This window comes from Natator depressus, chromosome 1 (genome assembly GCF_965152275.1).
Source record: "Natator depressus isolate rNatDep1 chromosome 1, rNatDep2.hap1, whole genome shotgun sequence".
Lineage (NCBI taxonomy): Eukaryota > Metazoa > Chordata > Testudines > Cheloniidae > Natator > Natator depressus.
Genome location: NC_134234.1, coordinates 43,876,890 through 43,904,033, shown reverse-complemented (window position 1 = coordinate 43,904,033; position 27,144 = coordinate 43,876,890). Strand labels below are relative to the sequence as shown.

The 27,144-nt window shown below is 44.0% G+C and overlaps 1 protein-coding gene across 2 annotated transcripts in view; it reads left to right on the top strand.

Annotated features, from left to right (window-relative positions):
• ATP8A2 (ATPase phospholipid transporting 8A2) overlaps nt 1–27,144 on the top strand; it is a 674,656-nt gene that overhangs the window by 167,173 nt on the left and 480,339 nt on the right. For both annotated transcript variants that reach the window (XM_074958618.1, XM_074958626.1), the window contains exons 17-21: nt 8,236–8,341; nt 10,938–11,020; nt 16,237–16,286; nt 23,140–23,209; nt 25,411–25,495. In XM_074958618.1, the coding sequence (XP_074814719.1) occupies nt 8,236–8,341; nt 10,938–11,020; nt 16,237–16,286; nt 23,140–23,209; nt 25,411–25,495 (394 nt within the window). The remainder of the gene's footprint in view (nt 1–8,235; nt 8,342–10,937; nt 11,021–16,236; nt 16,287–23,139; nt 23,210–25,410; nt 25,496–27,144) is intronic.

Sequence of the window (27,144 nt, the reverse complement as noted above, 5' to 3'; positions counted from 1 at the left end):
CTTCAGAGGTCCCATCCCACCCGCCCACGACTGTGGTCTGTCGGCATTACACACGCACAGTAAACCCACAATGCTGAGATGAGAACTAGCCCACATGCCCTGACTCTGTTCTGTTTTATCACAGGCATAAAAAAATACTGCATCATTTTCTACACTGCTAGACTTTCATCTCAATAAAACACGCAGGTGCGGATATACTGCAGTTTTTAAGAGTCTGTAGGAGGCTTCAGGGGATTGTGACACTTTTCAGGAAATAACTGCTTCAGCCCAAACTTTACCCACTCATCAGCACAAAACAATAAGAAATTGCCATGGCTTGGGAGGAAAAAGAATATATATATTTTTTAAATCTGGTTCTCTGCACCCCTGCTCCACTTCCTTTTCATTGGTATGTGCAATTAAAAAAACCCCCAGATATTCGGTAACGGCTGGCAATTTGTTAAACAATCAAATCATCTTCTCCCATGTTTGTGGGACCTTCAGACCATGACAGTTAGAGGAAAATGAGTTTTGTTTGGCTATTGAGAGAGGTCAGATATGAATTATTTCTATGTCTGTGCTTGAAGGGTGCTGAATACCTTCAACTCCTAATGACTTCATGTTTCAGGGGTGCCCAGCATTTCACAGGACTGAGCCTCAGACAGGTGTGGTAGACATGAGAAGTGATACTTGTTCTTGTCATATTGCATTTAGAACAGTGGTTTTCAACCTGTGGTCCGTGAACCCCTGGAGGTCTGCAGACTGTCTGAGATTTCCAAAGGGGTCCACACCTCCATTTGAAATTTTGTAGGGGTCTGCAAATGAAAAAAGGTTGAAAACCACTGATTTAAAGACATTTAGCAATGGTGAGACCCAAGCCCACCTGGGACTAAAATGGATAATTATTTTGCTAGTTGTGCGGGTGGTAGAACTGTTACCTAGGGGTAGTAAATACAAGTCATGTGACCCTGCAAAATGTTTTGTAAGTCTTTATGAACAAACTGACTGAAAAATAAGTCAATCTACTTCCTTTCTGGAAATGTTATGAACCATGGAGCAGAACTTATATTAAATGTCACTACCAAGTTAGAGATGCATTTTAAAGTCTTTTTTCTGTTACATTTTTTGTCATTGTATCTGTCTGGAGATTCTTTGGGCTAGAAACAACGGTGCTCTATCCGCTGTGGCACACAGATGTAGATTTCCAAATCCACGACAATTAAATTGTGTACTTGTGATTGTGCGTGCACCCACTCTGCTAGCAGAGAGGATCCAGTATTAACCAAGCATGAGTTTTTGTTCCCCCTCTAGTGGCCAAACCACATAATGAAGTTTTGTAAGTCTGCCGCTGCCTCCTGATTTAACAGACCCTGCCCTTTATCTCAAGCAGTAAAGGGTCATGCTTTTAGATCAGGTGGTCCTGGGTTCTGTTCCCCACACATAACCCAAGCAAGGCATCATCATACTTGCACATCTGGATTTTTGTGAGCATGTTTCTACATGTGTTTAAAAAATCCGGACTTGCATGTGTGCATTGGATGCAATGTATATGGGTTGAGGATCTGGGCCAGGGTGTTCTTTGGTAAGGATTACATCTACCAAAGGGGTTCTCTTTTTAGGGTGAAACTTGAAAAGAAATAGATTTCTACTTCTAAGCACAAACATCAACATTAGGGTTAACCTGATTGGATGGGAATAACTGGTGCTTGGGAGACAGAAGATTGGAAGCAATGGTGCTGGTAGGAGTGGGAGCTACTAGTGGGCAGATGGGGAGCAAAACAAGATAAAGAGCAAAATAAAAAAGTAGGAAAACGCCCAGATATATAAAAAAGAAAAATGGGACTAGAAGAACGGGGGGCGGAGGGGGGAAATAGAGAGTTAAAGCAGTGGTGGCATCTGTGCTGGGGCATGGCCCAAGGGGCTAAACAAGGAATACTCCGCTGTTAGAATTTCAACAACAGAGTGGTTGGGTTCTCCTCTATTAAATGAAAACCATAACTAATAATGCAGAATCTGATAGCCTATGGGGTTAGGGGGTATACTTCAAATGGAGAATCAGAATTATAACAACAGAAGTTGTTAATGAACATGAGGCTCTTTGCCCATAATTCTGAGGTAGTATTTTGAACATTCTGTTTCAATCTTTATTGACACAATAAATATGGTGTCAGTGCTGGAACAATATAGCAAGAAAACAAATGGCAGCTGTGTGAAAGAGCTGAAGAGACAGGCCTCACTGTTTGGTGATCTGTTGCTATAGAATTGGGAGGTTGCCATGTAATCCATTGTAAACTGTGAAAACATAAAGACAGCAACAAATTAAATTGCTGGCTTCATATAAGCCAAATAGAGGAGGGGGTAGCACTTAAAACCTGTGATGCGGGGGAAGGCAGGTTCAGATGGAAAGAAATTGTGAAAGTGCATAATAGGCTGGGTAATATATTTGTTATGTGGACATCAAAGGCTTGGAGCGACAGATGCTGAAATGAGAATCCAGCAGGCTGCATATTTTGTGGAAATGGGGTATAAGTTTCACTGCTTTCATTAGCAATAACACAGCAACTGCCTGTAACCTCCTGGACAATAAAAATTTCCATTTCTCACATTTCTTTTTGATGATACACCATCTGTTCATGTCCTTGAATGTAGTCTCTGCTCTCTGGTGTAATAATAAATTAGATGATTATTTGCTCATGATCTATCCAAATTCAGCGCAAGATGTACCCATGCAATCCCATAGGGGTCTAACGATGGGAGCCAAATTCCATTCTTAACTGTACATGGGACATTGTGTATATTTTTTTTATATTGTGACTATTTTAAAGTAAACTAACCATATATGTACGAGGTGTGCTGGGTTTTTTTTCAAAGACATCTTAAGACATCTGCTTCCCAACAATTTTTGAGCTTACTTTGTTTTTAATTGAAGTGTCATGCAGTAGCTGTTGCAAGATGTTGCGACCTTAGTATTGTGAAAAAAAAGTTAATCTGAAACCCTGCCAGTGCGAATGGATTTTACAGTTGAAGTATAATGTGGGCTGTTACTCATTACTAGTAGCTGCAAGCCCTTGCCTCTGCACGGGTATAATTAGTAAAGTCATGTGTGGCTTTTAAAATAAAAGCTGAAAATGGCTGAGAACTTAGAAGTTGGGTAGTAACAGACAGTGAATCCCACAGAGGATTGAACCTGGTCAGATTCTAAACAAAAAGAGCTCTCAACCATGCTCGTAGCTGTTTCCATCACTTCACACTGACTCAGGGCATTCTAGGCTTCAGAGAAGTTTGGGGTTATTGTCTCTGGTGGTTGTATTGTTGAGTGGATGGTTGTGTTGATTTGTGTGTGGACTGTGTTGAGTTGGGAGATTGTGTTGAACTGTGCGGGTGGGGAATGAGCGATGCATGCTGCCATCAGGGGCTCTGTGTATTTGGGGTTATTGTGTGTACTGGTTTTGGTGCTGTGTGGGTGGTTTTGAAGAACTGTGGCAGCTGGGCCAAGTATGCCACCATCTGTGCAGTCTCCTTCATACAACCAATGAAATTGTTACATGCAAATTAGCTGTAGAGTAAGGATGGTAATTGGGTGAGTTATCTATGCTATCACAATGGTCTAGGACTCTAGGCTTGGCATAAATATGTGTCTTGCTTTCGCATGATTTGTAATTTGTAAAGTCAAAATGGCTAAGAACTTAAAAATTGTTCTCAGTGAATCCTGGGATTATTCAACCTGGTGATATTCTAAACAAAAAGAGCCCTCAGCAATGTTTGTAGCTGTTTCCTTTGCTTCATGCTGACTCAACAGACATTTTAGGCTTCAAAGAGTGACTGTCCTAGAATTATATTATTTAGGTTGTCCTTGCTGTAGAACTGCAGTTTGATGCAGAATTTTTTTTAACCTTACCTCTGAAGCTGCACAAAATTTATATTTTTAATGGTAAAAAAGGGGCAAGGTGAGGGGAAATTATATTAGTTGAATTACAGGACTTGGAGATAGGAACTCCAGAGTTTTAATTTTGGTTCTGTCACTTGTAGTAGGAAGAGAGCCTGAGACATAAGCCCTTGTATTAGAGGCCTGGTATGAGGCAGGACCTGCTCACAGAATCTGGCAGATAAAGAGGAACTGATTACAGAACTAAAAGCGAATGGTAGGTTAGGTACAAGTGATCATGACTTGATCACATTTATAATGTGTAAGCAGAATAAAGTCCAGATCTCTCTGTCTCTCTCTCTCTGTATATGTACACACACACACGGCACTTAATAGGGCCAATTTCACAAAGCTGAAAACAATTATGAGCCAAATCAGCTGGGCAGGAAGAATTTAATAAAAAAAGGTGAATAATTGAGAATTGTTTTAAGAACACCTTACTAGATGCCCAAAAAGCCACAATCCTACAATTGAGGAAGAGGGCTGTGCTGGTTAAAAACCAACCTAGATTAGAGGGGAAGTGAAAGGCAGTTGAAAAAATATAACAAATGGAAGAAAGGGGAAGTTGACAGTAATGACTATAAATCTAAAGTTAAGAATTGTAGAAAATTGATAAGGGAAGCCAAGGGACACAAGTAGAACTCTATGACCAGAAGAGATAAAGACAATAAGAAGGAGTTGTTAAAATGTATTAGGAACAAAAAGAATGCTAACAATGATATTGGTCCATTACTAGCTGGAAATGATAGAATTATCAATAATAATGCTAAAAGTCAGAAGTATTCAATAAATATTTCTGTTCTGAATTTGGGGGAAAAACAGATGATGCAGAGTGATAATGCTCTTTCCATTCCACCAGGATCGAGGGGCAATGTTAAATAGAAGGTATAAAGTTAGACATTTTAAAATCAGCAGACCCAGATAACTTGCACCCAAGAGTTTTAAAAGAGCTGGATGAGGAGCTCACTGGATGGTCAGTGTTAATTTTCAAAAAATTGGGGGAGTGGTAAATAAGGAAGAGGCTAGGTCACTGATTCAGAACAACCTGGAACACTTGGTAAACTGGGCACAAGCAAATAATATGCATTTTAATATGGCTAAATATATATGTATACAACTGGTAACAAAGAAAGTAGGCCATACTTACATGATGGAGGACTCTATCCTGGCAAGCAGTGACTCTGAAAAAGATTTGGGGGTCATGATGGATAATCATGGATAATCAGTTCATAGTGTGACATTGTGGCCAAAAGAACTAATGTGATCCTTGGATGCATAAACGGGAATCTCAAGTAGGAGTAGAGAGGTTATTTTACCTCTGTATTTGGCACTGGAGCAACTGCTGCTGGAATATGGTATCCAGTTCTGGTGCCCAGAATTCAAGAAGGATGTTGATAAATTGGAGAGGGTTCAGAGAAAAGCCACGAGAATGATTTACAGATTAGAAAACATGCTTTATAGTGATTAGAGTCAAGGAGCTCAATCTGTTTATCTTAACAAAGAGATGGTTAAGGGGTGACTTGATTACAGTCTATAAGTACCCACCTGTGGAACAAATATTTGATAATGGGCTCTTCAGTCTGGTGGAGAAAGATATCACCAGATCCTATGGCTGGAAGTTGAAGCTAGATAAATTTAGAGTGGAACTAAGGTGTAAATTTTTAACTGTGAGGGTAATTGACCATTGGAAAAATTTACCACGGGTCATGGTGGATTCTCCATCACTGACAATTTGTAAATCCATACTGGATGTTTTTCTAAAGATCTGCTTTAGGAATTATTTTGGGGAAGTTCTGTGGCCTGTGCTATATATGAGGTCAGACTAGATGATCACAGTGGTCCCTTCTAAACTCTGAATCTATAAGTGAGTACTGGAAATCTTGGAATAATTTTTTTAATAATAAAATCTCAGGTCATTTTTATATGACCAGCTCTTATTTAACCAGGCCAGCTACTGTGCTAGTATAACCTGACAGACCCCAGTCGCTGACGGGCAGGATCGACCTGGAGACCTCTGGAGCTTAGTGCATGAGCCTCTACCGCATGAGCTAAAAGCCAACTGGCTGTTAGCTAAGGCTGTAGAGCAGACTCATCTTATCTCTCACTTTAAGTGGTCTTGGTGCCACTAGATGGGACAGAGCAGCACACCCAGGAGGTGTGTGGGTTACATATTTCCCCTAGCTGAGGAAGCGCGTCCCGAGCTTCGGAGTCTTCCCAGTTGAAATCCTGGACGAGCCCCCACTTGTTATGCCGACAAACCCCAGTTGCCATCGAACTGGGGACCTCTGGAGCTTAGTGCATGAGCCTCTACTGCATGAACTAAAAGCCAACTGCCCATTAGCTAAGGCTGTAGAGCAAACTCATTAATCTCTCTCTCTAAGTGGTCTCAGTGCCACTAGATATGACAGAACACCACACCCAGAAGGTGTGTGGGTTACACTAGTAGAACAGTGTAGTAGCTGATTGTGCATTTTGAGCTGTGTAAAGTTCAGGCTGAGGTTTACAAGATGGGTGAGTGTTGTTGTCCTCTGCTGGCCAGCCCACAGAGACGATAAGGAACTTACTACTGTTGTCAGCTTCAGAATTTCAGCTTCAGGATTTAGCTCAAGTCATAGAGTCCAAGGCCAGAAGGGACCACAAGATCATCTAGTCTGACCTCCTGATGCTCCAAGACATCACAGGCCACCAGCATCCACACACTGATCCCAACAACTGAAATTAGACCAAAGTATTACAGCACACAGGAGACTAAACAATTGTGTGCCACAGGCAGACAATAGGAGAGACCAAGGTGCACCAATGCTCAAGGCCCCTGCAATGGCAGGAAATTGATTGAGAGAGATACACAGATGATCTCAGCAAGTAACTTGCATTTACACACTGCAGAAGAAGGCAACCCCCCTCTGAGGTCACTGCCAGTCTGACCTGGGGGAAAATTCCTTCCCAATCCCACATATGGCAGTAAGTTAGACCCTGAGCATGTGAGTAAGAACTAGCCAACCAGGCACGAGAAAGAGAGAGAGAAAATGCTCGGCATGACCTCAGTAGTGAGCCCCAGTGCTGCCAAGCCCCGCCCCCAGCCATCACGAGCAACCCCGTCATACAATCCCACTCATAAATTTGTACAGCTGTCTTAGAACTAATTATAAGACTTGTGGAGACAAATAGTTTTAGCAGAGCACCTGGGCCTAATCCTATACTACATTGCTCCTTATGTGACCATTTGCACCTGTGTAAATCTGGTCTAAATGCTACCAAATCAAAATTTTTCCAGTCACTAGACCAGGGGTGGGTAAACTATGGCCCACGGCCCACGAGCCGTTCTAAGCTGGCCCGCGAGCCACAACACGTGGCTCGGCCCTGCTCCGGCGCTCCAGCCGGGGTGTTGGGTCGGGCCGCACCACGTGGCTCAGCCCCACTCCAGCCGGGGCGCTGGGTCGGGGGCTGGACCACCCGGCTTGGCCCCGCTGCAGCCGAGGCACTGGGTCGGTGGACGCAAAACATGGCTCTCGGAAGCCATGGCATGGCCCCGCTCTAGCTCCTACGTGCTCCAATGGGAGCTGCAGGGGCAGTGCCTGCGGATGGGGCAGCGTGCAGAACCGCCTGGCCACGCCTCTGTGTAGGAGCTGGAGAAGGGACATGCCACTGCTTCCGGGAGCCACTTGAGGTAAGCGCTGCTCGGAGCCTGCACCCCTCAGCCTCTCCCCACACCCCGACCCCCTGCCCCAGCCCTGATCCTCCTCCCGCTTTCCAATATCCTCGATCCCAGCCCACATCACCCTCCTGCACCCCAAATCCCTGATCCCCAGCCCCACCTCAGAGCCTGCACCCCCTCCTGCACCCCAACCCCAATTTTGTACGTATTCATGGCCCGCCATACAGTTTGTATTGCCCGATGTGGCCCTCGGGCCAAAAAGTTTGCTCACCCCTGCACTAGACCAATGAAAGCATTTTATACTACTTCCTTTCCTTTCACCTTTGCAAAGATGTAAATGACTACACAAGGTGCAGGGCTGTACAAGATCAAACCCCTTTTGTTTTTTGAGTGCAAGGACAATGGTTCTGGCTTTCCAACTCTTGTGTGTGTGTATAATTTATCTGTAGATTGAGTGCTGCACACAGAATGAGAGTTCATTAGCACTGGCTCTTGATATCTCCAATATTCTAGCATGGCTGAGAGGTGAAAGAGGCAATACACTGAGTTAGAGAGATGGGTGTTGCAGATCTAAACAGACTCAGTTCTATTTTAAAATCTAGAACGTGTCTATGTCTTGTACATTTAGTCTCCATGTAATGAAAATACCAGACTAACTTGGTAATGTTCTTTGTAGCCCACAGCTGCTCACATACAGGAATTCCTCACTCTGCTGGCTGTGTGTCACACTGTTGTTCCTGAGAGAGATGGAAATACAATAATCTACCAGGCCTCCTCACCAGGTTGGTCATTTTCTCCTTCTTTTGTGGGTGGAGGAGAGAAGCCAAGAGCTTTTAAAAAAATGCTCTTAAATTAAAAACCATGTTTAAAAGCAAACAAAATCTCCTTTCCTGTATGACTAATAATGGGCTTTATGGTGCCTTCAAGACACCAGCTTGCACAGAGGGTACACTATCTCCCAGAGCTCCCCATTGGACAGAGAGAGCACAGCCACTACTTCATCCTTCAGAGGTGATCCCCGCTGCTACCAGCTGCTTCTGCTGGCTTATGTAGAGGAGTGGGGCCACAACCCAAGACTTTTGCCACCCCTTTGAGGCCACTAGCCAGGTGAAACTCCATTTTTGACTCCCCCGTCCCCTTTTTGTATCCTTGTAGCAGCCAATCACAAGCTAGCCCCGTCAATGAGCTAGCAGTACGTGATTGTCCACTGCTTTGTCCTTTGTGTAGTCCTTTATGCCTGTGCGAAATGAGCGTAAACACTGCCACCGTTCTGCTTTGGCAGCATCCTGCACCCACTTTATGTAGGTGTAAATGACTACTCAGGACATGAGGCAATGAAAAATTGGGTCCAGAATTTATTGGGGCCCATGCTCCCCTCCATTCTGTGCTGTTGAGGGGAACAAAGGAGACCAGAAGGAACAGACATGCCCCGCAGATTGGGACAGGGGGAGTAGCTCTGTGGCAAGCTGCCCTCAATGACTGAGGGTTTTTTATATAACTTGATTTTTTTATCCTACCATTTGGAGATTTGTTCAGTGCTTAATGTGGTCCAAGGAGCATGAATTCCTGTCCGTGCCTCTTACCTCTCTTCAAGGAGGGATGGGTACAGGAATGGGGTGAAGAGCCAACAACAGGAAGGCTCAGCTGTGAGCTGTGCTGCCAGGATGCAGGAAGGCTTTCCTCATGGGTATACCAGGTTCTGTGGAATTGGACTTTGCAAACTCCACCTGTACAGGGGAATTCAGACCTTGCCACTTGTCTTTCTCTAAGCATGTGGTACATCCCACTGCCTGAGGCATTGCCTCTGAGTTCTAACTTGCAGAATTATTTGAGCTCTTCATTACTTTCCCCAGTCTCCAATAGAATATGGTGAATTTTTTTGTGGAAAGAAGTTTGTTGAGTCATTCCAGCTGAAGTTGGATTAAATGCATGTTGTATAAATATTGATGTATGTAGCTTTACAGAACATGAACAGACAAACTGTGGCTCTTCAATAGTAAAAGATTTAAAATTTGGTATTAAAGCGAATGTTACAGTTATATAACAGAACAGGTTAAGGAAGGAGTGTCTGTACATCTGGGTATTTGGGATGTAAATGTTTAACCGGTTAACCGATAAGCATCTGTCTTATCGATTTTGGTTAACGATTAAACACCGCTGCCGGCCGGAGCCCAGGGCTCCACTGCCACTCTGCCACTCTGGGGGCAGCAGCCCAGAGGGACCCTGGGCGCAGGGCTGGCAGCAGAGTCCACAGGCAGGCAGCCGGGACCCCAGGTGCTGCGGCCAGCAGCTGGCAGTGGAATCCCCAGCCGCGGGCAGCGGAGTACTCAGTGGTGGGCTGTGGCTGGGATCCCCAGGTGCGGGGGCCGGCAGCAGAGCCCCGAATAAAATGTTTAACCATGTAACCGATAAAATTTTAATCAGTTACACAGTTCCTTTTTTTAACTGCTATTTACATTCCTACTGGGCATAGTGCATAGATCGGGGTGGCCAACCTGAGCCTGAAAAGGAGCCAGAATTTACCAATGTACATTGCCATAGAGCCACAGTAATACGTCAGCAGACCCCCATTAACTTCTCCCCGCCTGCTCCCAGCGCCTCCCTCCCCGCACCTCCACTCTAGGGGGGAGGGAGAGGAGCAAGGGCACTGCAGGCTCAGGGGAGGGAGTGGGGCCTGTGGCAGAGCCAGGGGTTGAACAGTGAGCCCCCCCCGGCACATTGGAAAGTTGGCGCCTGTAGCTCCAGCCCCAGAGTCGGTGCCTGTACAAGGAGCCGCATGTTAATTTCTGAAGAGCCGCATGTGGCTCCGGAGCCACAGGTTGGCCACCCAGCTTAGATTATCCAAAAGTACAAAGTTTGGTTTAAAAGTCATAAAATTGATATAGTACATAATCTGCAATAACCCAAATTTAGGTTAATACATTTAACGATACAGTTTAGATATTAGCATCTAAATATTCGGGTACATCACTCATGGAAGTTTATACTAAGAGTTGGTTGTGGAAAACAAATATAGCAAGGAGTATAGCTTGTCCCTCAGTAACTGAGCATTTAGGATAGGCTAATGCTTCAACAAATACAATGCATTATATACAGAATGCCAAATATAAAGTACATGTGTGCAGCCCTGGTAATCTATATGCAGTTTTGTAGAAGGAATGGCAGTGCAAGCATGGTGTATCTAAGGGTTATGATGGAAACTTTTAATTGCTGCTGATGTAGCTCATCTCGGTAACAGATTTTAGACGTCTCTGATTCAGTAGCTGGCCGTTGCCTGCATCCTGGCAATGCAATGCTCAAGGGAGTAGGTTTTTTCCTTTGACATCTGATTATATTTCTGATTAGTCCCCAATAAAGCAAAGCTCCTTGTATTGACAGATGAAGGGGCATTAGTGAAAGGAGCAAAAAAGCTTGGCTATGTCTTCACAGGAAGAACTCCACACTCAGTTATCATTGATGCGGTAAGTGGAGCATGTGCGGTGTACAGTAGCTTTCAAGGATATGTGCATGGGATACATCCCCTTTGTATGGTTCAAAGAGCAGCTCTGCAGGGCTCCCTCCGAGGCCATATGCAGACAGGTTTTGGCAGAATGGGATGGGCAGAGCCAAGGATCTGTCTCGAGGTGAATCCTTGGATCCTTCCTCAGTGGAACAGGCAAAGAGCAACAGATACTAATCGTGGCAGTAAACTGAAGCTGCCCCTATGGGATGCTTTGGGAAGCACATTTATTTGAGCTGGGCACTGGGGAGAAGATTTCCCCCAAAAGAGAAAAGAGAATACATGTATTGGAACAAATATATACTTTAGTGTAATTACTTATGTAACTGTCCCTTTAATTTCTATGTCCTGGCATGTGCTAGAGCTGAATCTCTATTCCTCACTGAATGTATATCCTCCTGAAGATATGCTTTGTGTGTGTGCAGTGTATTGAACAGATTAAGGTTAATAAATGTGGACAGTTCCATTGACATGGGGCCACATTCTGATCCAGTTTACAGCCATCTGTGTGAGGTACTTTAACTCTGGATTTATACAGGTGCAACCGAGAAGAACTTGGTCCATGGGATACATCCAAGGGCTTTGGGTTTTGCTTGTTTAATGTGTAACTGTTGTGTGCTGTTCTGGATGTGCATTTGTTTTGTAAATCACCCCTTCTAGCTACAGTGTAACAAAGGCTGAATACACCCTCAAGAGGGTGGTGGTGGGGCACAGCCATCACTCTTGTAATTTCCAGGCCAGGCCTTTGTATAGATTTTTTCCTAACGGCGCCACCTTTTCTCAGTGTTATTTAGAGGAAGTCATGAAAGTTGTTAGGGATACTTCAGAACATTGTTATTTGGTTTAAAAAGCATGCTGTAGGTCCTGGATGTGCAGTGCTGTCTGGAAGTGCCCAGGGCCTTCCAACCAGCTCTGCACTCGGTGCTATTGCTAAAATAGCTAAGCCCATCTGAGCACAAGACAAATCCTCCCTCCAGCACACAGCTTGCTATTTCCCCATGTTGAGTTTCCTCACACCTTCTTGTCAACTGTCTAAATGGGCCATCTTGATTATCACTACAAAAGTTTTTTTCTCCTGCTGATAATAACTCATCTTAATTAATTCGCCTCTTACAGTTTGTATGGCAACTTCCACCTTCTCTGTATGTGTATGTATATATATATATATATATCTTCCTACTATATGTTCCATTCTATGCATCCGATAAAGTGGGCTGTAGCCCACGAAAGCTTATGCTCTGATAAATTTGTTAGTCTCTAAGGTGCCACAAGTACTCCTGTTCTTTTAGCTTGAGCACTGTATCTGGGCTGTGTGATGCTGCTTCTAAGGGTGGGGAATCCTCCCTCCTTAGGCCAAGCTCTGCAGCTGCCGGTGCAGCTCTGAGGGACCTGGACCTCTGCTCTGCTACAGGATTGGTTGTGGATCCATAAACCCTTCACTACTTTTCCCTCAGCCCACCCACACTCAACCCCACCAGTCCCTCAGCACTTGCTTCGCCATGCAGTAGAATCAAACAGGTTTCACTGCATCTGTGAAATGCTGGACTTGTGCAGGGGAGGGTTGTTGGTAATACCAGGGTTTGCTCCTAAATGTGGCAATTTTCACCAGAAAATCTTCGTCTCTTTTGCATATTGGTCCTGTACATTGCAGTCTGACACATGAAATAAATGTGCACACTTTTTGGGGAGTCCTGCTTGTCAGGCCTGTTCAGATAATAGGATCATAGAATCATAGAATATCAGGGTTGGAAGGGACCTCAGGAGGTCATCTAGTCCAACCGCCTGCTCAAAGCAGGACCGATCCCCAATTAAATCATCCCAGCCAGGGCTTTGTCAAGCCTGACCTTAAAAACTTCCAAGGAAGGAGATTCCACCACCTCCCTAGGTAACGCATTCCAGTGTTTCACCACCCTCCTAGTGAAAAAGTTTTTCCTAATATCCAACCTAAATCTCCCCTACTGCAATTTGAGACCATTACTCCTTGTTCTGTCATCTTCTACCACTGAGAACAGTCTAGAGCCATCCTCTTTGGACCTCCCTTTCAGGTAGTTGAAAGCATCTATCAAATCCCCCCTCATTCTTCTCTTCCGCAGACTAAACATCCCCAGTTCCCTCAGCCTCTCCTCATAAGTCATGTGTTCCAGTCCCCTAATCATTTTTGTTGCCCTTCGCTGGACTCTCTCCAATTTTTCCACATCCTTCTTGTAGTGTGGGGCCCAAAACTGGACACACTACTCCAGATGAGGCCTCACCAATGTCGAATAGAGGGGAACGATCACGTCCCTCGATCTGCTGGCAATGCCCCTACTTGTACAGCCCAAAATGCCGTTGGCCTTCTTGGCAACAAGGGCACACTGCTGACTCATATCCAGCTTCTCGTCCAATGTAACCCTTAGGTCCTTTTCCGCAGAACTGCTGCCGAGCCATTCCGTCCCTAGTCTGTAGCGGTGCATTGGATTCTTCCGTCCTAAGTGCAGGACTTTGCACTTGTCCTTGTTGAACCTCATCAGATTTCTTTTGGCCCAATCCTCTAATTTGTCTAGGTCCCTCTGTATCCTATCCCTACCCTCCAGCGTATCTACCTCTCCTCCCAGTTTAGTGTCATCTGCAAAGTTGCTGAGGGTGCAATCCACACCATCCTCCAGATCATTTATGAAGATATTGAACAAAACCGGCCCCAGGACCGACCCTTGGGGCACTCCACTTGATACCGGCTGCCAACTAGACATGGAGCCATTGATCACTACCCATTGAGCCCGACAATCTAGCCAACTTTCTATCCACCTTATAGTGCATTCATCCAGCTCATACTTCTTTAACTTGCTGGCAAGAATACTGTGGGAGACCATGTCAAAAGCTTTGCTAAAGTCAAGGAATAACATGTCCACTGCTTTCCCCTCATCCACAGAGCCAATTATCTCGTCATAGAAGGCAATTAGACTAGTCAGGCATGACTTGCCCTTGGTGAATCCATGCTGACTGTTCCTGATCACTTTCCTCTCCTCTAAGTGCTTCAGAATTGATTCCTTGAGGACCTGCTCCATGATTTTTCCAGGGACTGAGGTGAGGCTGACTGGCCTGTAGTTCCCAGGATCCTCCTTCTTCCCTTTTTTAAAGATGGGCACTACATTAGCCTTTTTCCAGTTGTCCGGGACTTCCCCCGATCACCATGAGTTTTCAAAGATAATGGACAATGGCTCTGCAATCACAGCCGCCAACTCCTTTAGCACTCTCGGATGCAGCGCATCCGGCCCCATGGACTTGTGCATGTCCAGCTTTTCTAAATAGTCCCGAACCACTTCTTTCTCCACGAGGGCTGGCGACCTCCTCCCCATGCTGTGCTGCCCAGTGCAGTAGTCTGGGAGCTGATCTTGTTCGTGAAGACAGAGGCAAAAAAAGCATTGAGTACCTTAGCTTTTTCCACATCCTCTGTCACTAAGTTGCCTCCCTCATTCAGTAAGGGGCCCACACTTTCCTTGACTTTCTTCTTGTTGCCAACATACCTGAAGAAACCCTTCTTGTTACTCTTAACATCTCTTGCTAGCTGCAACTCCAGGTGTGATTTGGCCTTCCTGATTTCACTCCTGCATGCCCAAGCAATATTTTTATACTCATCCCTGGTCATTTGTCCAATCTTCCACTTCTTGTAAGCTTCTTTCTTGTGTTTAAGATCGACAAGGATTTCACTGTTAAGCCAAGCTGGTTGCCTGCCACATTTACTATTCTTTCTACGCATCGAGTTGGTTTGTCCCTGTAACCTCAATAAGGATTCTTTAAAATACAGCCAGCTCTCCTGGACTCCTTTTCCCCTCATGTTATTCTCCCAGGGGATCTTGCCCATCAGTTCCCTGAGGGAGTCAAAGTCTGCTTTTCTGAAGTCCAGGGTCCGTATTCTGCTGCTTTCCTTTCTTCCTTGTGTCAGGATCCTGAACTCGACCATCTCATCGTCACTGCCTCCCAGGTTCCCATCCACTTTTGCTTCCCCTACTAATTCTTCCCGGTTTGTGAGCAGCAGGTCAAGAAGAGCTCTGTCCCTAGTTGGTTCCTCCAGCACTTGCCCCAGGAAATTGTCCCCTACATTTTCCAAAAACTTCCTGGATTGTCTGTGCACCGCTGTATTGCTCTCCCAGCAGATATCAGGGTGATTGAAGTCTCCCATGAGAACCAAGGCATGCGATCTAGTAACTTCTGCGAGTTGCCGGAAAAAAGCCTCGTGCACCTCATCCCCCTGGTCTGGTGGTCTATGGTAGACTCCCACCACGACATCACCCTTGTTGCTCACACTTCTAAACTTAATCCAGAAACTCTCAGGTTTTTCTGCAGTTTCATACTTGAGCTCTGAGCAGTCATACTGCTCTCTTATATACAGTGCAACTCCCCCACATTTTCTGCCCTGCCTGTCCTTCCTGAACAGCTTATATCCATCCATGACAGTACTCCAGTCATGTGAGTTATCCCTCCAAGTCTCTGTTATTCCAATCACATCATAATTCCTTGACTTTGCCAGGACTTCCAGTTCTCCCTGCTTGTTTCCCAGGCTTCGTGCATTTGTGTATAGGCACTTGAGATAACCCGCTGATCGCCCCTCTTTCTCAGTATGAGGCAGGAGCCCTCCCCTCTCACGCGCCCCTGCTCGTGGTTCCTCCCAGTATCCCACTTCCCCACTTACCTCAGGGCTTTGGTCTCCTTCCCCCGGTGAACCTAGTTTAAAGCCCTCCTCACTAGGTTAGCCAGCCACAGTAACATCTCTGCTTCTGCTGGGAAAATTTTTATCCAGGTGGTCCATATTTGAACCCTTTCCTTATGCCAACGGCCTTTATTTAGCAGGTTTAAATGTTTAGTCTTTTTTTTAAAGCATATTTATGTGCATGCAAAGATTGGGAGCTAGAATTTCCTCTGTTATATAGATGCAACCCCGCTAAAATCAGTGACTGCAGGCTCATAAAGTAATAAAGAAATTGAAAGTCACTGGAGTTGTACAGGTGCAAATGACGGCTGAATTTGCCACTTCACAGTTAGACTGAAATAGGACAGTATACCTCTTTAACCAGGAGAGGGAGCTATCATCACATCACATTTGAAATCATGTGACATGGGCATTTGAAAATCATGATGCTTCTATACATATATGCATCATTCACATCATCTTAATTTTCTGTACAATGTATTTTTCTGCAGCTGGGGAAAGAGGAAGCCTTTGAAATTCTTAATGTGCTGGAGTTTTCTAGGTAAGTTATTTCTGCAGATATTAAATAAATGCAAGGCAGCAAATAAAAGAGAAAATGTGCTAGTAACATTACAAATGATCAGGTTCACTGGAATTTAAAGAAATTATAGTTGGTTGGCTAGTTAAATCATCCATTTTCCTTTAGATTTGCCGTTGCCCTCAATCTGGGATGAATAAATTGCTCCTTTTTGCAAATGGGAATTAGAGGTCTAGTGGTTAGACATGGAAGTGGGGGTCAAGGGACATCTTTTCTAGTTCTAGCTCTGTCAGAGACTTTCAATGTGACCTTAGCAGATCACTTCACTTCTCTGCGCCTAAATTTCCTCACCTGTAAAATGGGGCTAATGATTCTCACCTTGCCTTAGTAAAATGCTTCGAGAATGTCAGGTGAAAAGCACGGTATAAGTTCAAAATATAATTCATAATTTCCACGCAAGTAGAGGGAATCTCCCACTTGAGGGAAATTTCATGCCCTTTTTTGGGAGCAGCCTGACCACCCATATTCCAGTCTCCGTTCTGCTTCCCAGCAGGAGAGACTTCAGGCCTAATTCTCATTTACACTAAGGATCCTTTGCACCACTCTGGCTGTATAAGAGAACCTTAGCATAACAGGCACTTGATAGATTCTCCCTCTGCTGAGAAGATGGAGATGTTTCGTGCTTTGCGCCTGGGTTTGTGTTGTACCAGTCAGACTGAGTTTTTCTGCCACTTCTAATGCCTGGCCCCCCTCAGTTCTGTGGGCCAAGGCCAGGTTTGACTCAGCTGTTGCTTGGGCCTTCTTTGTTCCCTATTTCTGTGGCAAGCTGACTTGGCCTGCTGAGGAGGAAGAGGATGGTGAGGGGGAAGGGTGGCTAGGTTGTGTTTCCCTCTTTCTTGCCTTCTCTGAATGTTCCTCAGATGTGTCCCCATGGCTCTCACTGGGTCTTGTGCATATCTGGACTTGCTTTGTGACCTCCATAAAGGGAGTGGAGTCATCATCCAGGGACCCAAGCACTGGGAATAGAAGGGTTTCTGGACACAGAAATTCCCTGCATCTTTTGACTACAGGGGTCTTTTCTGGCCCTTTATGGATTCTCTTTGGGCCCACAGATAGAATTGTCTCTTGTTGTTATTCTGTCCCTCCCTCATCCATAGTAGCGTCTTACTCCAGCAAAGAGGATGAGGTTGCTCACGCAATTCCAGGACCCAGGAGGGGGTGGAAGCTCCCCTGGCGTATTAGTTTGCTGCAGAGTTTCTGAACTCTTTTTGATAAAAGAGTGTCCTACATATCTGCTATGAGTAGGAGACTCAACAGGGCAGAGCCTGTGAGGAGAAAGTTCAGTCCAAGAGACAAGGAAGACAAATACTCTCCCATGTACTTTATCTTATTGGACTTACCAGGAGTCCTGCTTCATTCCATGTGGTGATTGAAGATGCACACAGAAGGAAGCAAAGTTCTACAAAAAACTGTTTTTTGTTTTTGTTATTTGTTTTTAAAAAGGTTGTAAAGTGAAGTACTGAAAAGGCAGGACATGCCAAGGCTAAGATTGCTCAGAAACTCCTTACTCTATCCCCTTGTGCCTGTGTATTTACAATATATTTTAATTCCACCATTACATTCTGTTGTTTCCAAAATATCCTCAGAATTTCAACCAAACTGAGGCTCTGAACTAAGAGCCATGTCTCATTTATTATTAGGGGCCTACTAAATTCGTGGCCATGAAAAATATGTCAAGGACCGTGAAATCTGGTCTCCCCCCGAGAAATCTGGTCTTTTGTGTGCTTTTAATCTATACTATACCGATTTCACGGGGGAGACCATCGTTTCTCAAATTGTGGGTCCTGACCCAAAAGGGAGTTGCAAGGGGGTCACACGGTTATTTTAGCGGGGTCGCGGTATTGCTACCCTTACTTCTGTGCTGCTACCTTCAGAGCTGGGCAGCCGGAGAGTGGCAGCTGCTGACTGAGGGCCCAGATCTGCAGGCAGCAGCGCAGAAGGAAGGGTGGCAATACCATACCAGGCCATCCTTATTTCTGCGCTGCTGCTGGCAGCAACTCTGCCTTCAGAGCTGGGCTCCTGGCCAGCAGCCGCTGCTCTCTAGCTGCCCGGCTCTGAAGGCAGCGCCGCCGCCAGCAGCAGTGCAGAAGTAAGGGCAGCAGTGCCGCAACTACCCTGCAATAACCTTGCGACCCCTCCCACACTCGTTTTTGGGTCAGGACCCTTACAATTACAACACTGTGAAATTTCAAATTTAAATAGCTGAAATCATGAAATTTATGATTTTTTAAATCCTATGACTGTGAAGTTGACCAAAATGGACTGTGAATTTGGTAGGACCCTATTCATTATATACCCCTGCTTCATTCACAGGATCCAATTCTCCACTCTGTTTTATGCCAGTCTAACTTGTTTGATTTCATTGGGTTTAGACTGATATAAAAGTCTTGTAGAGAAGTGGAGACTCAAACTTGGTACTGAATGTGTGTGCACAAGGGGCAGAGTTAAAGTTGCAGGGGAGAGTTAAGGTTGTGTGACCAATCTTAACTTTGACATTTCCTGACTTGTGTATGCTCTACTTTGAAATCCTAGTGTTCTTTTTACATAGTTTGTTTTATTTTGGATGTAAGTGTAAAGCTAATTACTTGCTAGGAAAGTTTGTCTGAATCTTTAGTGCACAGATTGCTGCTGGGAAGAGGCACAAAACTCCATGTGGTGGGAGATTCTGCCTAGCTTTGTAGAGTGTCAGATGAACCAATCCATTTTTTTTGGAAATTGGGGGGGAAACTCACAAAATGCAATTTACTAGTAAGGCAAAATTAATGTTTTTAAGAGGAACATGAAAGTCCCCATTGTTCACTCCTTTGTATGTTTTGAAGAACCCTGCATTAATTTGTTGCATAATTTCTCCTAAAGCAGGAGGTTTGTTTGCATAGTTTACAGTGTGCTGATAGTATTCTTTTTACTGGCATTTTGCCAGGGTTTATGAAATCAGCCCTCTCGCTTCATCTGTGGGAACAGTGCCTAGGTCCCTTAATAACATACATAAAACTTAGAAGTGAAAAACACCTATTAAGTCATCTAATTGATACCCCTGCCAGTGCAGGATTGTTCCCTACATTATATTCTTGAATGTCCAGTTAGAAATATTCAAGTGATTACCACCACTTCCTATGGGAGACTGTTCTGCCATCTAATATACCCCAAACCCAGTTTTCCTAACATTCAGCCTAATTGTTTTTCATTTTTATCCCATTACTCCTAGTTATACCTGCTTAAACAATTCTACCAGTTCTTATTCCTTCTTGGGGTCAAAAATACATAAGGTAGATAGAGTGTTAGCATATCCATGGTAATTTAACTCTTTCCTCATACGCTTTTATTCTTTTCTTGCAAGCAAATCTTTATAATCGTTTTTGTTGCTCTTCTCTGAATTCCCTCCAAACTGTTGATATTTTTCTAGTGTCTTTTGCTGTCCAGAGTTAAAGGTGTTGCCTTGCCAAATACAACAGTGATATTACCTCCAGCCTTGTTACACACACAGAGACATATAGAATCATAGGACTGGAAGGGACCTCGAGAGGTCATCTAGTCCAGTCCTCTGCACCCATGGCAGGACTAAGTATTATCTGGACCATCCCTGGCAGGTTTTTGTCCAACCTGCTCTTAAAAAACTCCAAGGATGGAGATTCCACAACTTCCTTGGACACTTTACTCAGGTGCTTAACCACTCTGACAGTTAGGAAGTTTTCCTAATGTCCAACCTAAACCTCCCTTGCTGCAATTTAAGCCCATTGCTTTTGTCCTATCCTCAGACTTAAGAAAAACGATTTTTCTCCCTCCTCCTTGTAACAACCTTTTATGTACTTGAAAACTGTTATCATGCTCCTCTCAGTCTTCTCTTTTCCAGACTAAACAAACCCAATTTTTTCAATCTCCCCTCATAGGTCATGTTTTCTAGACCTTTAATCATTTTTGTTGCTCTTAGAATCATAGAATCATAGAATATCAGGGTTGGAAGGGACCTCAGGAGGTCATCTAGTCCAACCCCCTGCTCAAAGCAGGAACAATCCCCAATTAAATCATCCCAGCCAGGGCTTTGTCGAGCCTGACCTTAAAAACTTCTAAGGAAGGAGATTCTACCACCTCCCTAGGTAACGCATTCCAGTGTTTCACCACCCTCCTAGTGAAAAAGTTTTTCCTAATATCCAACCTAAACCTCCCCCACTGCAACTTGAGACCATTACTCCTTGTCCTGTCATCTTCTACCACTGAGAATAGTCTAGAACCATCCTCTTTGGAACCACCTCTCAGGTAGTTGAAAGCATCTATCAAATCCCCCCTCATTCTTCTCTTCCGCAGACTAAACAATCCCAGTTCCCTCAGCCTCTCCTTATAAGTCATGTGTTCCAGACCCCTAATCATTTTTGTTGCCCTTCGCTGGACTCTCCAATTTTTCCACATCCTTCTTGTAGTGTGGGGCCCAAAACTGGACACAGTACTCCAGATGAGGCCTCACCAATGTCGAATAGAGGGGAACGATCACGTCCCTCGATCTACTGGCTATGCCCCTACTTATACATCCCAAAATGCCATTGGCCTTCTTGGCAACAAGGGCACACTGCTGACTCATATCCAGCTTCTCGTCCAATGTAACCCTTAGGTCCTTTTCCGCAGAACTGCTGCCTAGCCATTCGGTCCCTAGTCTGTAGCGGTGCATTGGATTCTTCCGTCCTAAGTGCAGGACCCTGCACTTATCCTTGTTGAACCTCATCAGATTTCTTTTGGCCCAATCCTCCAATTTGTCTAGGTCCCTCTGTATCCTATCCCTACCTGCCACCGTATCTACCACTCCTCCTAGTTTAGTATCATCCGCAAATTTGCTGAGAGTGCAATCCACACCATCCTCCAGATCATTTATGAAGATATTGAACAAAACCGGCCCCAGGACCGACCCTTGGGGCACTCCACTTGATACCGGCTGCCATCTAGACATGGAGCCATTGATCACTACCCGTTGAGCCCAACAATCTAGCCAACTTTCTACCCACCTTATAGTGCATTCATCCAGCCCATACTTCTTTAACTTGCTGATAAGAATACTGTGGGAGACCGTGTCAAAAGCTTTGCTAAAGTCAAGAAACAATACATCCACTGCTTTCCCTTCATCCACAGAACCTGTAGTTCCCAGGATCCTCCTTCTTCCCTTTTTTAAAGATGGGCACTACATTAGCCTTTTTCCAGTCGTCCGGGACTTCCCCCGATCGCCATGAGTTTTCAAAGATAATGGCCAATGGCTCTGCAATCACAGCCGCCAACTCCTTTAGCACTCTCGGATGCAACGCATCCGGCCCCATGGATTTGTGCATGTCCAGCTTTTCTAAATAGTTCCTAACCACTTCTTTCTCCACAGAGGGCTGGCCACCTACTCCCCATGCTGTGCTGCCGAGCGCAGCAGTCTGGGAGCTGACCTTGTTCGCGAAGACAGAGGCAAAAAAAGCATTGAGTACATTAGCTTTTTCCACATCGTCTGTCACTAGGTTGCCTCCCTCATTCAGTAAGGGGCCCACACTTTCCTTGGCTTTCTTCTTGTTGCCAACATACCTGAAGAAACCCTTCTTGTTACTCTTGACATCTCTTGCTAGCTGCAGCTCCAGGTGCGATTTGGCCCTTCTGATTTCATTCCTACATGCCCAAGCAACATTTTTATACTCTTCCCTGGTCATTTGTCCAATCTTTCACTTCTTGTAAGCTTCTTTTTTATGTTTAAGATCCGCAAGGATTTCACTGTTAAGCCAAGCTGGTCGCCTGCCATATTTACTATTTTTTCGACACATCGGGATGGTTTGTCCCTGTAACCTCAATAGGGATTCTTTGAAATACAGCCAGCTCTCCTGGACTCCTTTCCCCCTCATGTTATTCCCCCAGGGGATCCTACCCATCAGTTCCCTGAGGGAGTCGAAGTCTGCTTTCCTGAAGTCCAGGGTCCGTATTCTGCTGCTTACCTTTCTTCCCTGTGTCAGGATCCTGAACTCGACCAACTCATGTCTGGACTCTCTCCAATTTGTTCACATCTTTCCTGAAATGTGGAACTCGGAACTGGACACAACACTCCACAAAATCTTCTCCCTCCTTGAACTTCCAGGACACACTTCTTAGCCACCAACCTTCTGTATTAGGTGGGACTCTGATGGGAGCCCATTAGTTTTGTTCATTAAGAAAGATCCAGAGGCGTGGTAGTTAGGCAGTGCAACGCATTCCCTCTCAGAGGATGAGCACTCTGCCCCTGCAATCTTGAAGTGTGTCAGCACTGGGAGCAAGGTATCAAGTTCAACAAAATACATGTTTCTATATGATAATCCATTGTATTTTTGAACTGGAGCATTCAGTAAGTTTATCTTTTGTTTTTGAAAAGTTATGGTAAATTATTTGGGGCACGATTTTCAAAAGTTTTAGGCATAGAAACTCTCGCATGCAATTCATGCTAATTTGTGTGTGTAATTACATTAACTGCACGAGCCAGTATCTGTGCATGCAGATTACCAACTTCAGGACTATCAGATTAGTTTAGGCAGTCCCAGTAATTGCCTATGTACATTAGGAATGCAAATGTGGGTGTGCATCTGTATGCCATAAACTACTATAAATCAGGCTATTTATGTTCATATTGATTAAAGAAGCATAGGATTGGAAGATGGAAACGGCATGTGTAAGATAGTTATGTATTGTACGTTTACTAGTGTTTTTGTATGACTTGGTTTAAAATGTGCCAAGCGTATGGAAGAAAACTTGTGGGATCAGACTGTGCTTTTACTCCTAGAACCATAGATCTGATTAGAAAACAATTAAAAATGACTGTTTGTTTGTTTTCTCATAGTAACAGAAAGAGAATGTCTGTAATAGTTCGGACTCCAACGGGACGACTTCGTCTGTACTGTAAAGGGGCTGTAAGTAATCTGCTACTACTAACAGAGAATGGTAGAAATACCGCGAGCTGCTGCAGCAGTCACATTGTTTGTAAAATGTTGAAATGTTGTCCGTTCTAATGAGTATCTGTTAGCTGCACATATTAGGGGCCGAATGTTTAAAGGAGCCTTAACCTGTTCTCTGATTTTGTTTGCAGGCACCCATAGTATTTAGGCCTCTCAGTGCCTGAACTGAAATCCTGCCTGCGTTAAAGTCGATGGGAGTCTTCCCATTGACTTCAGTGCAGGCAGGATATCTCCCCTGATATGCAGGTACAGTCAGGAAGTTAGACATCTAAACACTGTGGTCTGAATCTTCAAAACTGGAGTCTGTTCTCAAGCATTTAGCCCTGTCTCTCTTGTGATCTTCTGCTTTCTCCCATCTCTGCATCTGCTGCTGCTGCTAGTTGTCCCTGCTCATAATATGCTGTGCTCCTACTTTCACCAACAGGAGGGATAATTTATCAAAATGCAATGACTGTAAAAAATCAGAGGCATCAACAACCACAGCAGGGTGTGGCTTTAAATTCAGTGGAAAGTGATGGAGGGTGGCTCAGTTTTATCAGGTGGAATTAAATCTCTGTTTGTTTTAACAGTGCTTCTTCTGTGATGTTTTACCTTAAGGCTCTAATTTACTACTCTGTGTGTGTGTGTGTGTGTGTGTGTGTGTGTGTGTTTTAAACACACTTTTAAAAAATCATTTGAAATACAGGGCTGGATGCATCTCTACTATACTCCAGTGTAGTTCCACTGATTTCAGTGGAGTTATGCCAACATGAAAGTGGAATAACAGAGGTGAATCAAGCCCACTGTAATTATACATTGCTTAAAACTTTTGAAAGTCACACACAAATCTGGACCTAACAGAACTGATCATGTCTGACATCTGCGTTTCCAGTCCCATTACTGTTCTTACCACTTTTGTTTTCACACTGCTGTACTCTTTCTTTCGCTTGCTGTCAGTTTTGTGTTGCTGAGTGTTACAGCTGTTACACATCACAGAACTAGCACTGGGAAGAAGAAAGAGAAGAGGTATTGTGGGTCTGATCTTGTTCCATAGATGTTAGTAGAAGTTTTGCATTGACTTCAGTGGGAACAGGCGAATGCCCTCTAGCAGCAGCAAAGGGGCCGCAACAACCATAACCAGGGGAGGCAAGAATGACACCAAAAATCAACTTGTTTTGTTTTAAGAAAAATAGTGCCATAACTTTTGAAAGTGAGTTTGCATTTATTGGGCAGAACCCTGAATATATTCCTGTCTTGGTCTCATAAAATAATGAAGGTGATATTATAAATTATTTATTTACGTTCAACTGTATTTGAAGTTCATCTAGATATTAAAAATGAAGTTCCTTTTCTTTTATGTCTTTTACACCTTTTTTCTTTTCCTGATTTCTCAGGCAACCTTTCTTCCTTCATTTCCCCTTCACCCCAGACCTTTATCAGTCCCAGAAATAACCACAGGCAGTAATGGATGGTGCTTCTAAAGCAATTCCCAGCAATAGAATCCAACCTATGTTGGTTTCAGAGTAGCAGCCGTGTTAGTCTGTATCCGCAAAAAGAACAGGAGTACTTGTGCACCTTAGAGACTAACAAATTTATTTGAGCATAAGCTTGTTCTGACTTCTCAATTCGGCAAAACTGTCGTTGACATACATGGGGGAATTTTGCCTGAGTAAGAATTGCAAGATAAGCTCTTAAGTATGGGTCTGTGCTGGAACTGTGTTTTTTATTGTTCAGGACTCTTCTGTTCTTGGAAAACTCAGTCTCACTTCAGTAATTCAAAATGGAGCATTCCATCTTTGCTGTACTGTATTCTAAATTTAAATAACAGTGTAACAAGTTTGGGGTAAGGGAAGAAAAATCTAAAGAAACAATGTGTGTGTTTTTGTATTTGCAAAGCAATTATAGTATCCCACCCCTTTTCACTTCTGCTTGGAGTTCATATATGGTGGTTAAAACTGTAGCATTCCAGCTTTGGTTTTCTAAGCGGAGCTAGATACGTTTCATAGGTAAACCAAAATTCATTATTGTATGTATTTTCATTTGCAGATACTATCATGTCCACTTTAGGCACCTCACATCAGTTAGATCTAGAGGGGTTGAACACTTGTGCATTGTAGGTACATGAATGAAAAGTTTACATGTGAATTTACTCTTTATATCTAATTTGGTTTTGATAGGATAATGTTATTTTTGAGAGACTTTCAAAAGATTCCCAGTATATGGAGCAAACACTATTGCATCTTGAATACTTTGCCACAGAAGGTAAGTGAAACAACACGCAAGTATGAATCAAATTTTTGAATTATTAGTCATATTTTATGTATTAATTTTTAAATGCCATCAAATTGTTCAGTGCTGAGCAAGACAAAAATGAAGACATGGAGCAAATTCATAGGCAATGTGTCATATATGTAAGATACACACAGGTTAGTGAGTTTAAGTCTAAAAAAGGAGTTTACAAGTTGATCCTGCTTCTGTTGAAACCATAGTGAAACTGATTTCAGTGGGAGCAGTTCTGAGTCCTGCATAAGAATAAAGATGAGTAGTGACTTGATTCTGATCTCACTTTTACATGTGTAAATCAGGAGTAACTACACTGAAATCAATGGAATTACAGCAGTGTAAAATCAGAAGAGATGAGAATTAGTCCCTAAGTGTCTAAACTAGTGTAACATACAAGCTGAGAGAGCTGGGAAAAAGATGTGCATTACAACTTCAACTCATATAGATTCATGTCTGAATCTGGCTCACTGGTGCTGCCCCCAGGAACTTACAATCTAAAATCAAACATGCCAACTTTTTATGTTACTGGTGACAAATTCATGACACATTCATTCACAAGGAAGTGCTAACAGGGATATGGGCTTTGTTCCTTTTTTATACTGTGACAAAGTTCCTCCTCTACTTTGGTGGGTCTTGCGCTTATTGGTGGATTTGCTCACCTTGGAGATTCACAGCCGCACTCAGTTTGGCCGTTTTCATGAACCCATAGTCCAGGTCAACTCCTCCTGTGTCTGACCAGGAGTTGGGAGGTTTGGGGGGAACCTGGGCCCACCCTTTACTCTGGGTTCCAGCCCAGGGCCCTGTGGAATGCAGCTGTCTAGAGTGCCTCCTGGAACAACTGTGCGACAGCTACAATTCCCTGGGCTACTTCCCCATGGCCTCCTCCCAACACCTTCTTTATCCTCACCATAGGACCTTCCTCCTGGTGTCTGACAATGCTTGTACTCCTCAATTCTCTAGCAGTATGCCTTCTCACTCTCAGCTCCTAGTGCCTCTTGCTCCCAGCTCCTCACATGCATGCCACAAACTGAAGTGAGCTCCTTTTTAAACCCAGGTGCCCTGATTAGCCTGCCTTAATTGATTCTAGCAGCTTCTTGATTGGCTGCAGGTGTTCTAATCAGCCTGTCTGCCTTAATTGTTTCCAGAAAGTTCCTGATTGTTCTGGAACCTTCCCTGCTATCTTACCCAGGGTAAAGGGACCTACTTAACCTGGGGCTAATATATCTGCCTTCTATCACTCTCCTGTAGCCATCTGGCCCGACCCTGTCACAATAGCTTTTACTTCATTACTGTAAAAACATGAATTGATGGTTATTTTTTCCTAAGTCTGAAGCTGTTATTTGTTCAGACTTTAAATATTTTTTCCAGTTTGTTCTCTGACTTCCCTTAACCCCAAATAATAAAGCCTTTCCATTTTATATGGCATGCTTCCTCCTTTTTCTGACCCATGCCAGAATAAAAATCTTTACTTAGGCCTGGTCTCCACTATACAGTTAGGTTGATGTAAGATGCCTTGTGTCGACCTGGCTGTGGATGACTGTGCATTTAAATTTGGTTACCGGTGATGTAAGTGCCTCTCTATGCCAATTCAGTAACACCACCTCCCTGAGCAACGTAGAGTCACAGTT